This window comes from Sapajus apella, unplaced genomic scaffold (genome assembly GCF_009761245.1).
Source record: "Sapajus apella isolate SASKATOON/1434 unplaced genomic scaffold, GSC_monkey_1.0 scaffold10, whole genome shotgun sequence".
In the NCBI taxonomy this organism is placed as follows: domain Eukaryota; kingdom Metazoa; phylum Chordata; class Mammalia; order Primates; family Cebidae; genus Sapajus; species Sapajus apella.
The window spans coordinates 12,690,666-12,704,678 of NW_022436950.1; the positions used below are offsets into that span (position 1 = coordinate 12,690,666).

Consider the following 14,013-nt stretch of genomic DNA (forward strand, 5'->3'; position numbering starts at 1 on the left):
TACCCAGGCTGGAGTGCAATGGCGTGATCTCGGCTCACCGCAACCTCTGCCTCCTGGGTTCAGGCAATTTGCCTGCCTCAGCCTCCTGAGTAGCTGGGATTACAGGCGCGCACCACTACGCCCAGCTAATTTTTTGTATTTTTAGTAGAGACGGGGTTTCACCATGTTGACCAGGATGGTCTCGATCTCTTGACCTCGTGATCCACCCGCCTCGGCCTCCCAAAGTGCTGGGATTACAGGCGTGAGCCACCGCGCCCGGCCTAACTTATTCTTAATTACTTATTGTATCTCATTTGTTTTTACTCTATCCATTGTAGAGGTGGGAATGCTGGTATTGTCTCTAAGTTGGTGTTGTTGTTTAAATCTGGAAAACAATTATGAAAGAAATAAAACGTATGGCTGACCAGTGCGATGGTTCCTGAGAGAGAAATGGTGCAGCCATTTGGACCACCATTGCAACCAGTGGTTGGTGTCTGCAGAATCAGTCGCTTCTCTGCTGCTATTGGGAAGCGATTCCTTTCCAGGCACTATAACTGGGACAAGCAAAGAGAAGATATAGTATTAATTCTGTTTTCCCCATTAAGGTTTGCATGATGTGGGCCCACCTGGTCCAGTGGGAATACCTGGACTAAAAGGGGAGAGAGGAGACCCTGGGAGCCCTGGAATCTCTCCTCCAGGTCCTTGTGGAGAAAAAGGTCCTCCAGGGCCCCCGGGTAAGCTGCAGCATGCTTTGCCCTTCTTCCAATAACTAAACCACAACCTTCCAAATGCAATGAGGCTAACGTGAACATGTCTCTTCTTAGGGAGATCAGGACCACGTGGTCCTGCAGGTGCCACAGGGAGACCTCCTAAGGATGTTCCTGACCCGGGCCCACCTGGAGATCAGGGACCTCCTGGTCCTGATGGCCCAAGAGGTATAGAGATTCGTGGCAAAGGATGGCGGTGCTTCCTCGGTTAGATGCTGCCAGCTCTGGAGGAATGTGGGACCAGAGAGCGGCAGAACAGAAGCACTGAAGCAGGCCCCCCATTAGTTTGGCAGGTGGACAAGTGGGACAGAGTTGGGGTGGAACTGTGGGTAGTGGTGGCTCTCAGGACCATATCCAGGACCAGGACTTGGCCCTCTCACGCTTCTGTTTCAGCTCTGTTAGGCCCTTGCCTCTTCAGGGTAGAGACTGACAAGCATGTCCTATCACCAGCTTAGTGCTGACCAAAAGTCTTCAGAAGTGGGTAGCAAGTGGGAATTGCACCCTCCTTGTTGGTCTCTAGCAGCTGTCACATAAAACACTGTGACATAAACACTGTGACATAAACTGTGACATAAACCATGTCGCATAAGCCAGTAGCCCAGAGTGTCAGGACACAGGCCTGTTGCACACCAGAAAGTCTCTTCATGTGCTGCTGACAGTACATGTTTCTTTCATCATTTCGCAAGGACAAACTTTGGCAAGGAAAGATGTTGGAAGTCATTGCTAAGCTGACCAAATAGATTCAGACTAGAGATGGGTTGGGAGTCGGGAGAAGAGCATGGCTCTGTGTGATCTCTTGCTAAATGCAGACAATTGCATTCATTCAAGCTCTTAGAACTCTTTTACAGAGACACATGCCCATCATCTTTGAATCTTTAGGATTTTAGAGATTGCACACTAAAACGAATAAAGCTCTCAAAAGTGTGCTAAGAAGTATAGAAGCTAAGTGGGAATATAATTGGGGTCAATTTATTCCTATTTGTAGAAACTTGTTTTCCATTAAGATTACAAATTTAATTAAGTGAACATTTCTTTCCCACCAGACATATTTCCTCAAATGTCTATCTGTCCATCAATATATCCATCCATTGATCCATCCACCCATGCACCCACCCATCTATCCATTCATTTATCTGTTTTGTACTCTACTCATCTATCCATTCATTCATCCATGCATTCATCTATCTTATCTATCCATCTAACTCTCTGTCTACCTATGCATCAAACCATCCATCCATCCATCCATCCATCCATCCATCCACCCACCCATCCCTCAATCCATTCATCTGCCTGTTTGGTACTCTATTCATCTATCCATTCATTCATCCATCTATCTATCCCATCTATCCATCCAACCATCTATCCATCTATCCATCCATTCATCTTATTAAAGCAGTAAGATGGCAATATAAACAAAACCCCAAAATGATATTTTCAACAGGAATGACTCTGAAGGGAAGGGAGGTTTTGCTTGGGTTTACTTTGTCTAACAGTTGCCAACCCATCATCTGCACCGTTTCTTAACTTGGTGTTGTGACCCATTCTGTTTTATTTCTGATATCATTGACTTCCTTATTCTTCTAATTCTCTTTATTCCTTGCTTGCAAATCATTAAATTGTTTTTCTTAAGAAGCTGTTGAGCAGCCAGTATACACATTTGTCTTTGATTAAAAGAAGATTTTTTTCTCTTATCTTTGGTTAGGAGCACCTGGGCCTCCAGGCCCCCCTGGGAGTATTGACCTTCTGAGCGGGGAGCCAGGTGACTGCGGCTTACCAGGCTCACCAGGTCCCCCTGGCCCACCAGGCCCTCCAGGATACAAAGGCTTTCCAGGATGTGATGGAAAAGATGGCCAGAAAGGTATGAATGTTGTTCCCTTCAGTTGTGTGTGAACACCTTGGTTATCTTGCCCTTGAGGGCCTGGGGTCCTGCACCATCATTCCTATTTCCTATGCACAGTGACTACTTTCCAAAATGACCTTAGTTCCCCAAAGAATCCTGAAGTTTGGGTGAAAGTTGGACAAGTAAAAGGAAGAAACACAAGCTCATCTTTAGCCTCTAATAATACTCTTGATAATCTTCCAGGTTAGAACTGAACAGTAGAAGTGTAATGTCACCCACATGTGCAATTTAAAAATGTAGTAGTCACATTTTAACAAGTAAAAACAAGTGAAGACAACTTTCATACTTTATTTGATTTAACATAATATATTTAAATATTTTATGTATTTAAATATTAAATATATTTAATATATTTAAATATATTTAATCATTTTAACATATGATTAATATACATTTATCAGTGAGATAATTCAGATGATTGTGCAAACCTAGTTCTTCTTGCAAATAAGCCACTTCTTCCTCCTGCCTTTGAAATCGCATGTGTGTTCTACGCTGACAGCAGCTAAGGTTGGACTGGCCACATTTCAAGTGCTAACTGTGTGTGGCTAGTAGCTTCTGTATTGGACAGCTCAGTTTTAGACTGCTGACTGCTTTTTCATACTCATGCAAAGATCCCCAATCACTGAATTTCCCCAGTAAGGGCCAAATTTCCCCACTATTTAAGGTTAAAAAATGTATTTTAATTAATTGTTATCCACCGCGAATATCTGGGACATCAGTTGTTGGTCACCAGAATTTCAGAGAATTCTTAGGTTCAAAGAAGTTTTTTTGTTGAAAAAAGATGACTAATGAGTATCCATTTTAACTCCTCTGTTTCATAAATAAGGAAGCTGGATATCAGGAAAGCAACAGTTGAAATTTGGAAAAGGAACCCAATAACTAGCACCTGGCCTGATTTCTGAACCAATTGTGAAATAAGGCAAAAGATTAGGTCATAGATCAAACTCACGGTGAGGCTGCCATGACTACAGTGCAAAGGGCATCTGTGAAATTGTGCAGTGCACACCCTGTAAAACAGTATGGAGCAAACCTGTTCATCTATATTAGCAATGATGTCAATTTTAGAGAATGTGGCTCATATCTACAGGTAAGTGGGCTTCCAATTATTAAACTTCAGAACTGGACTGACATGTTAACACTCTAGTCACCAAGAGGATGGAAGAAGGGGCTGGCTAACACCCTTCCTCCTTATTTGCTCTAAGGAATAAATCTCTACCCGGACGTAAAATGGAGGACTAAGGAAATAGCATGCCATATAAATACCAGTGATCTATGCAAGAATACACAGGGAGTTAGAAATATTGGTAGAATCACTAATCATGCTTCTTGACTCCCAGTCTAGAGAATATAAGGGCCAAACAGGGCTTTATTATAAAGAGAGTGAGTTTCCTCAGTTTACCTTTTATGACTTACACAGTGAGAAATATCTGTTAGGCACCTGCAGGAATATAGCGGTGAATGAATTTAAGGAGAGTCTCTAATCTTATAAGGACAGAGTTTCAGCCTGACTCAGTGGCTCATGTCTGTATTCCGAACACTTTGGGAGGCCAAGGTGTGAGGATCCTTGGAGGCCAGTAGCTCAAGAGCAGCCTAGGAGACACAGCAAGACCCCCTCTCTACAAAAAATTTAAAAAATTATCTGGGCATGATGGTGTGTGCCTGTAGTCCCAGCTACTCAGAAGGCTGAGGTGAGAGGATCGCTGGAATGCAAGACTTGGAGGCTGCGGTGAGCAATGATTGTGCCACTGCACTCCAGCCTGGGTAACGGAGCAAATAATGATAATAATAATAATAATTCTTTTATTAAACACATAGTTTTGTGAAAGACACACACACTAAGGGATATGTCAATTTAAATCCAGTTAAGTGTTCTGAATGAAGAGCCTATCAAAAAGCAACTAAACTTCAGTTGGGATTCCAGGGAAGGCTTCCCTGAGAAAATGAGACTTGGTCTTAACTCTAAAGAATAAGGAAGACATCATGGATGTGGGAGAAGCAAAGGAACACCACGTATGAGCAACTGAACTGTGCCTAAAACTAAGAGTGAGGAGGAGAGGGGTTTGACCTCGGCTGGGGAGCCACGTTGTTCCGGGATATTGAAAGCTCGTTCCTGATTTCCCCTTCAGTTCCAGTCCTTTGTCTGCAGAGAAAGTTCAGGTTTATAGGACTTTTCATTCTAATTTAGTCTTGTCTTGATTATGGAACCATTTCCTCAGTTCTTTTGGCTGATCACTATGTTTCCTTCAGAGGCAACCCTTCCAAGCCTTACGGAGGAAAGTGAGGCTAATCTTGACTCTCAGGCCAGTTATGCACTGCATTTTGTTGGAGTGAATCTCTGAATTCAATCTATCAAACTGTCATTGTTTTCATCTTGTCTCATTTCAGTGCCTTCATTTTTACTTTTTTTTTTTTTTTTTTTTAAGGACCAATGGGATTCCCAGGGCCACAGGGACCACATGGATTTCCTGGGCCACCTGGAGAGAAGGGTTTACCTGGACCTCCAGGGAGAAAAGGGCCCACTGGTCTTCCAGGTAAGCTTCCAACCTACACATAGCATTTTGTTTAAACGTTTACTAAAATGGTCATCGTTCAGAAAGTAGTCAATATTTTGAATTACTAACACATTCTTTTCCTTAAGCCCTTTCTTCTATTAAGAGTATATTTCTTTCAGGCTGCATTACAAAGTCTTATGTTTGGTAAAGTAATATTTATTATCAGAATGAATAAGTTTGAAAATTAGGAGTTGATTTTACATATACTATTTCTCTCTCTCTTTTTTTTTTTTTTTTTTGAGACAGTCTCGCTTTATCACCCAGGTTGGAGTGCAGTGGTGTAATCTCAGCTCACTGCAACCTCCACCTCCTGAGTTCAAGTGATCCTCCTGACTCAGCCTCCTAAGTAGCTAAGATAGCTAAGATTACAGGCAGGCACCACTGCGCCCAGCTAATTTTTGTATTTTAGTAGAGATGGAGTTTCACCATGTTGGCCAGGCTGGTCTCAAACTCCTGACCTCAGGTGATCAGCCCACCTCAGCCTCCCAAAGTGCTGGGATTACAGGCGTGAGCCACTGTGCCTGACCTACGTAGACTATTTCTAGGGGAAATCAATATGTGTTCCTTCATGCAAGAGGCAAAGACTGATTTGATTATTGTTTGTTAGGATTGTATATTCAATGCCAATCCCTGAATTTTCATTGATTTTCCTAGATGTTTTATTTAACTTTTTCTGTAAGTCCATTAATTCCTGGGAAGGGAAAAAGCTATTCGGTTTAACTCTGTAGACAACACTTTTTAACCATAGGGTCAAAATATGACAAGGAAGAGTTGGGGAGAGAAAGGGAAAACAGATGTGTTTATTTGAGATGGGAAGAAGTCATATCTTTCAAGATCCTAAATCAATATTATGGTAATGTGGCATCAGTTCAGAATACTGTGCAATGTCCTAAATTAGCACTGTAGTCCAAAGAAATAAACAGCACTGCTCTATGATGTATCATAATATAGCAGGAACAAGGGCTTATATGTTGATTCTTTTTATATTTCCTTTCTATGCATACCCTATACAACTTGGCAAATTAATTGTGGAGATTTCAGAAGCTTTTAAATGGATAGAATTCCTACATGCGCTAAATTAGGGGATATTTGCCATAAGAAATCAACTAGAATTTTATATTGCTCAAGAGAGTTTCATTTCAAGTCTTTCTAGAGATGAAAACTCCATTACTAAATCATAGCTTCTCCTGTCAGTCACATTGACGTAGACTTTTTATGTAAATAAGATGCTGCCATTCTGCTTGTCATTGATGCTGCCTCAAATTATTATGTATGTTCTCAATCTATTTCATTTTTGTCCTAATCCACAAATTTAAAACCTCTTTCCACCCTGTGAAAATCATTGCCTGGCCTCGTTTGTCATCTTTGGATTTCTTCAGGTCCCAGAGGTAAGCTTTGCTATAAAATTGGTAATTTCCCCTCGCTCTGGTTTCTAGTCATTTCTGTACTTGTCCTTTTTCCTCCGTATGTGTGAGCTAAACGTTGTCACATTTTTAGAGATGGGCTGCTCTGAGGATATTAGGCTGCAGTGCTTTGCTTCCTCATTACAGATATAGTAACCTCATATTAGAACATCCTAACACTCAGACTCATTACAGGTTGCCAAGGCAGTGTAGATCCTTAGCTTATATAGTTTCAACATGGGCATGAAGTATGTGGGCTTTCTCTGTCAAAGGCTATAGTACATACCGATGTAAATTTCTTTTATAAATTCTACAATATAAATACATAGAGCAGCCCTAAAATAAGTGGTATACACAACATTAAAAAATGGGGCCTTACCTCCCAGTAAGGGGCTGTGACAAGCCTTTCCTATCACACCCTCAAGTCCATTTTCAAGGAGCACATTTCTTTGTGTGTTAAAAGAAAAATGTTCACTTAATGCCCTGCAATGCAAAAACAACGTGTTATTTTGTGCCTGGCATTTTCAAAGAAAACAAAAAGCATTTCTCAAAAGAAAAGAAGAAAAATTGTGAATGCTTGCATGTGTTCTTTCCCGGCCTCTGTTATTAGCCCTAATGAAAACTGCTCTGAATACAGACACCATGTATTATTTTTAGGGACTTTAGAAGAGAGGCCTCAGTGCCCTCCCCTATATTTTTCAGTTTCTGATTTATTGAAAAGTAAAGAAAAGAAAAATCAAAAATGTAAAATGTCCTGGTATTTTAAATGTTTACATTAAAAAATTAAAGTACATTTGATGTTTTTATTTCAATCATGTCTCTCTGTGATTGTATAAAGTCATTTGAAGAGAACATCAAAATTCTAAATAGGAAGCACCAATCACATACTCCCACTTTCTCAGCTTTGTTCCCACTGAGAAGGACCAGGATTGCTCAGGGAAAATAGGACATGTCCCTGTGCATCTTTCTCAAGTCACCCATCGTAGAAAAGCCAAGTTTTACGTGAAACTGTACCTATTAGAAAAATGCATTTGGCCCTGTGTTGCTTGTGGTTTTATATGATATTTTACATGGGGTTAAATTCCAAATGGCTTACAAGAATTCCAGGTCATGTTGCATAGGCCCAATAAGTATTAGCAGCCTGAAACTTTGTTATTATGCCAAGTTTTTAAATTATACTTTAAGTTCTGGGGCACATGTGCAGAATGTGCAAGTTTATTACTTAGGTATACATGTGACATGGTGGTTTGCTGCACCTATCAACCCATCATCTACATTAGGTATTTCTCTTAATGCTGTCCCTACCCCAGCCCCCAACCCCTGACAGGCCTGGGTGTGTGATGCTCCCTTTTTATTAAGGATTTTCTTACTGCTTTATGATTGATGTTCTTGAAATTATTTCACACATTTGCATATATTTGAAGAACACCATAGCTGATCAGATGATAGCATTTATTTTATTTTTTTAGAGACACAGTCTTGATTGAGTACGCAGGCTGGAGTGCAGTGGTGCAGCTTGGCTCACTGCAACCTCTGCCTCCCAGGTTCAAGCAATTTTCCTGCCTCAGCCTCCCAAGTAGCTGGGATTACAGGCATGTGCCACCACACCTGGCTAATTTCTTTTAATTGTAGTAGAGACGAGGTTTCACTGTGTTGCCCAGGCTGGTCTTGAACTCCCGAGCTCAGGTAGTCCAGCTGCCTCGGCCTCCCAAAGTGCGGGGATTACAGGCATGAAACACCATGCTAAGCCAGATGATACCATTTAAAATGTTTCATTTTTTAGAATTCATCACCCAGATAATGAGAGTTCTTGATACAGTCTGATGAGGTGCTTAAGTACATGGGTTTGGAGCCAGAATGCCCTGGATTGCAATGCAGACTCTGCCATGTGTAAGTGTGTCACCACAGAAGTGTCACTTGTTTACCTGAGCCTGAGCGTTCTTATCCGTAACCTTCTCATAACAGTAGCACACATGCAGTCATGCTGAGAGGATTTAATAGTAAACACATTCAGCACAGGGCCTGATATGTGATAAAGCATTCAGTGAGTCTCAGCTGTTATCATTATTGTTTGGTGTTATTATTTCTTATCACTGTGTGATGTTTGCAGAGTGACTGAATGAAGCTTTAGAAAGAATAGCTTAAAGATGTGAAGGTAAAAGCAAAAAAAGTCACATCTTTAGTATAGTGGTTTTCTTTTCTTTCTTTTTTTTTGAGATGGAATCTTGCTCTGTCGCCCAGGCTGGAGTGCAGTAGCACAATCTCGGCTCATGCAACCTCTGCCTCCCGGGTTCAAGTGATTCTTCTGTCCTAGCCTCCTGAGTAGCTGGAACTACAGGCACTCACCACTACACCCAGCTAGTTTTTTGTTTCTTCATTAGAGACAGGGTTTCACTATGTTGGCCAGGCCGGTCTCAAACTTCTGATCTCAAGTAATTCACCTGCCTTGGCCTCCCAAAGGGCTGGGTTACAGGCGTGAGCCACTGTGCCCAGCCGTGGTTTTCAAAGTGAGATTCCTAGATCAACGCCATCAGCCTCCCTGGGAACATGGTAGAAATGTATGTACGTGGCTCCCACTTCAGACCTTCTGACTCAGGAACTCTGGTTTCTAACAAATGAGCAACACAATTCTGATGTGCTACAGTCAGAATTATAGCTTTACAGCCATGCTTTTCAGCCCTGATGGACACTGGAATCACCTGGGAAGTTAAACAAACAAACAACACTACTGACACCCAGGTCTCCCCCGCCAAGAAATCCCTACTTAATTAGTCTAGATGGGGCCCCAGTATTAATAAGTACTTTTGAAAAGCTCACCAGCTGAGTTTATTAAGCAGCCAATGATGAGGACACTGCTTAGGCCGCATCCTATTATCAACTAAACCAGTTTTTCTGGGAGTGGGACCCAGGCATCAGTATATTTCTACAGCTCCCCGGGATAAATCCAACGTTCACATGAGGTTGAGAGTCACTGCTTCCGAGCCTCTAGCAATGCTGAAATTGTATTTGAGTAACTGACATTATGGAAACCTACGTGTCTACAATGTCGAGTAATGACTCAGGGACACATTAAGCTGAGCTTTAGGAACCCACCAGTCCCTCTTGCAATGCCACCTGTGGCTGCTCCTTCGGTAGAAAATGGCCCGAAGATTGGGCAGTCCTGTGAGGGTCATCACATTGCTGCATCACCCGACCTTCACTATTTCACACTTCTGCTTCCTCTGATAATCCATTCACTTATTCGATCAGTCCAACACTCTGGAAGTTTTCCATGTAGGGAACAAGACAAATCTGTGCCTTCATGGAACTTACATTGGATTGTTGAACCTTTATAAACATTTATACTGAAATTTATACTAAATGTGTACTAAATTTCAGTATAGTGTCAGAAGTCCAACTTTAACCAGAGATTGTAGAAGGAGCTTGTTCATAAGCATGTGCATCTATTACACCAGCGGTGATTCCAATTTCAGGTGCACCAGGGCCACCTGCCGACGTGGATGACTGTCCCCGAATCCCAGGGCTTCCTGGGGTGCCAGGCTTGAGAGGACCAGAAGGAGCCATGGGGCTCCCTGGAATGAGAGGCCCCCCAGGACCAGGTATGAGCCTCGTGCTGATTGTTCATTATTTTTTATATTGCTGAAATGAAATTCTAGATGTTTTATTTTGTAGCTTTTTATATGGAGCCTTAACAACTAGCGAGGAGAAAGCATGTCATTCCCCTTGTACTTTGTTTCTACCTTGATCCAAAGTACATCAATCATGGGCTAACTGGACCCACGCATCCCTTCTATTTTTACATGGAACTCCTACTTAAGTCTTTTATACTTGGCCAGCTTTGGACATAGAGTTTTGAAACCTCTTAGCACAACATAGTAGATGCTCCGTTAACAGTCATTAATAGCTGCCTACTTGATTTTGAATTAAAAACAATTCAAAATCTGCGCTTGGTGGTGCAGAAACAGAGCCTGCAAGAAGGAAGAAAGAGCTGTTAGAGGAGGGATGGGGAAAAGTAGGAGCCTTGCTCTGCATTTTGGCAGTTACTACATTGTTCATTTAATCATTGGAGCATTGTTCAGTAACTGCTGGGTGGCAGGATCCTAATTTAAATATTTAAGCTAAACCATTCTTTTAAAAAGTGTTCTTCAGCTGGGCGCATGGCTCATGCCTGTAATCCCAGCACTGTGGGAGGTCGAGGTGGGTGGATCACCTGAGGTCAGGAGTTCAAGACCAACCTGGCCAACATGGTGAAACCCTGTCTCTACTAAAAACACAAAAATTAGCTAGGCATGGTGATGGGTACCTGTAATCCCAGCTACTTGGGAGGCTGAGACAGGAGAATCACTTGAACCTGGGAGGCAGAGGTTGCAGTGAGTCAAGATGGCGCCACTGCACTCCAACCTGGGCAACAAGAGCAAAACTCCATCTCAAAAAAACAAAACCAAAAAGTGTTCTCAAAATGATTTTTCTTTCCACATATCCCCACATCACTGGGTAATTTAAAAGATATTAGGGAGCCCAGGGCTGAGCATCTAGAAGTCACTGTTCTCTTCAGATCCATTGGTAGTAGCTTTGAGCCTAGAAAACTCATGTGCAAATTCTTCGAAAAGGAGAAAGCAGGCTGTTCTCTTTCCTTTCCCCCCACTGCCCCACTATGATTTGGGCTCTTTTTGGTTCAGGGAAACAGGAATTGGAAGCAGAGCTGAATTTTGTACCACTTGTTTTTCTTGTGGTTTCCCAAAACCAAAAAGTTAAGTGCCCAAGAGATGTCCCTCTCAACCAGAGTCAGACCAGTTCTTGGGTGGTGGCCAAAACAGCCCCAGAGTCTTCCTCAAATTAATATGGGGTTTTTGTTGTGTGTTTACTTCATTGCATCTGTGTTTGTGCACCAGGTTAATTGGGTGCTGCTTGTAGCAACTTCCTTTAATGGCCCCTGAGAACTGGGAATTGGGTCAGTCATTATTTAACTCATCTTTCTTGGGACTCCTTGCATGGATAAAGTTCGTCAGTCAGTGTAACTGGTCACTCAACCTCATTTTAAAAGCTACCTTGTTATGTATATATTTGCAATATCAAAAGCTGGGTCCCTCCAACTTAAAAAAATAACTTTCAAGTTGAAGATGTGATCTCTAGCTGGATTCTGAAAATGCAATTCAGTAATTACTTCCAGATTCCCTCTACTCTCTGTAAAGTATGTTCCTAGGTGGCATGGGTGATGCAAAGGTGAATAAGATGTGTTTTCCCCCTCCAGGGTCTCAAAATCCCATGAAAGAAATAGCCAGCAGAATATAAGTAACTTAAGGTAATGGTAGATTATTACACAATTGATGTTAGAAAGGAGTTGCAGGCCAGGTGTGGTGGCTCACTCCTGTAATCCCAACACTTTGGGAGGCTGAGGTGGGTGGATCACCTGAAGCCAGGAGTTTGAGACTAGCCTGGATTCAACATGGTGAAACCCTGTCTCTACTTAAAATGCAAAGTTATTCAGGCATGGTGGCATGCACCTGTAACCCAGCTACTCGGGAGGCTGAGGCAGGAGAATTGCTTGAACCCAGGAGGCAGAGGTTGCAGTGAGCTGAGATTACACCACTGCACTCCAGCCTGGGCAACAAGAGCAAAACTCCATCTTAAAAAAAAGGGAGTTGCAAGCCAAGGGTATGGGGAGAATGGGATGGAGAGAGGTTAATTCCAGCATGGAGAACTGCAGGTCTGCCAGGACCCCAGCAAGAGCTGGTATTTGAACAGAGCCTTAAGGAAGGGTTGGGCTTTGAGGAGCCAGAATTGTTCAACAGGGAAATGGCGGGAGCACAGGCCGAGCTGGTTGGCCTAATAACTTGGCAGTTAGGAGTCAGCAACATCCTTGCTACTGTAACTGTGGTCCTGGCAAAGGAACTAGCAGCAACTCAGGTCCGACCTCAGACATGCAGAATCAGAATCTGCATTTTAACAAGGTCCCCAAAATAGTTACATACCCATGCAAATCTGAGAAGCCCTCACTAATATGTGAATGCACTCCTTAACAATTCAGCCAGGAGTAGAACCTTCCTTAACAAGGCAACCCTAGCTGCAGATTAAGGTCACCGGGAGGATCTTTTTTTTTTTTTTTGATATAGAGTCTTGCTCTTTTTGCCAGGCTGGAGTGCGGTGGCATGATCTCGGCTCACTGCAACTTCCATCTCCCAGATTCAAGCAATTCTCCTGCCTCAGCCTCCTGAGTAGCTGGGACTACAGGCGTGCACCACCACACCTGGCTAATTTTTTGTATTTTAGTAGAGACAGGGTTTCACCATGCCAGGATGGTCTCGATCTCCTGGCCTCATGATCCACCTGCCTCAGCCTCCCAAAGTGCTGGGATTACAGGCGTGAGCCACTGTGCCCGGTCCACTGGGAAGATCTTGAAAGAGTATTGGTGCCTGAGCCTCATCTCAGGCCAACAGAACGTGGAAGGTGGCAGAGCCTGAATGTCAGCATTTTCCAAAAGCCCACAGGTGACTGTAGCAGGCAGCCAAGGTTGAACTGCACTGCTTCGCCTCAGTATCAAAACCGAGGCCACCACCCACTGTGGTGGTTCTGAAAAATAACCGTAACTGGGAAGAGAAAAATATATGAATGGGTCAATTCTTTGTACTTTAACATGATAGTTATCTTTGACACGTACAAGATTCTCTCTTCATAGACTGAGCTTCTGAAAGATGATCTATGTGACCCACGTGTAAGCACACGATTTCAAATTCCTCCTGACTTAGGATTTCATGGGCTCATCAGCTGTACGTGGCCACAAGAGGGCCTTCCCTGGGTTCCTGTGCCCTCTCTTCATTGGAATCACTGACTCTGCCTGCTGGAAGTGTGGACACTCCAAGGTCACCTTTCTGCCACTTACATGATGATGATGTTTCTAAAAAGTGCCCAGTCTTTCTGGTGAAGCATCACCTTCTCTTCCTATGTTTTCACCATGTGGCCCAGCTTCCCTGGGGCTCCTTTTTGTCCTTCTTTGCACCCGCTCCCAAGCCCTTGCTTTCTTCTGGGGCCCCTCTTCTCTGATAGGAGCCTCTGGGTTCCTGTTACAAAGGACCTCTCTTCTCTGCAATGTATTCCTCGGTCCTGTCTATGCCTGCTGGCCATGCTGGCTGTGCTGGCCATCCTGTCCAGTTACTAAAGAGTGACAGGTCTATTCTAAGGGCCTAATGCCCAACCCTGGCTGACCTGGGCCATCTGCAGGGCTTGTTGCTTATTCTCCAGTATTTTCTGAAGGCATTTTTTCAGCAGGGTGTGAAGGACCATGTATACTACCCTCAAGATTGGGTGCTGTAAAGAAAGGGCTGCCACTAGAAAGAACAATGTTTGCTTAAAATGACATTGTTGGCCTCTTCCTGTTTTCCCTGCAAAATCCTCTCTTTTCTGCTCCTCTACCC

The 14,013-nt window shown here is 43.0% G+C and overlaps 1 protein-coding gene across 5 annotated transcripts in view; it reads left to right on the top strand.

Moving 5' to 3' along the window:
• COL4A4 (collagen type IV alpha 4 chain) overlaps positions 1–14,013 on the top strand; it is a 186,299-nt gene that overhangs the window by 122,378 nt on the left and 49,908 nt on the right. For all 5 annotated transcript variants that reach the window (XM_032277605.1, XM_032277601.1, XM_032277604.1 and 2 more), the window contains exons 39-44: positions 585–713; positions 804–914; positions 2,449–2,604; positions 5,070–5,177; positions 6,578–6,586; positions 10,075–10,200. In XM_032277605.1, the coding sequence (XP_032133496.1) occupies positions 585–713; positions 804–914; positions 2,449–2,604; positions 5,070–5,177; positions 6,578–6,586; positions 10,075–10,200 (639 nt within the window). The remainder of the gene's footprint in view (positions 1–584; positions 714–803; positions 915–2,448; positions 2,605–5,069; positions 5,178–6,577; positions 6,587–10,074; positions 10,201–14,013) is intronic.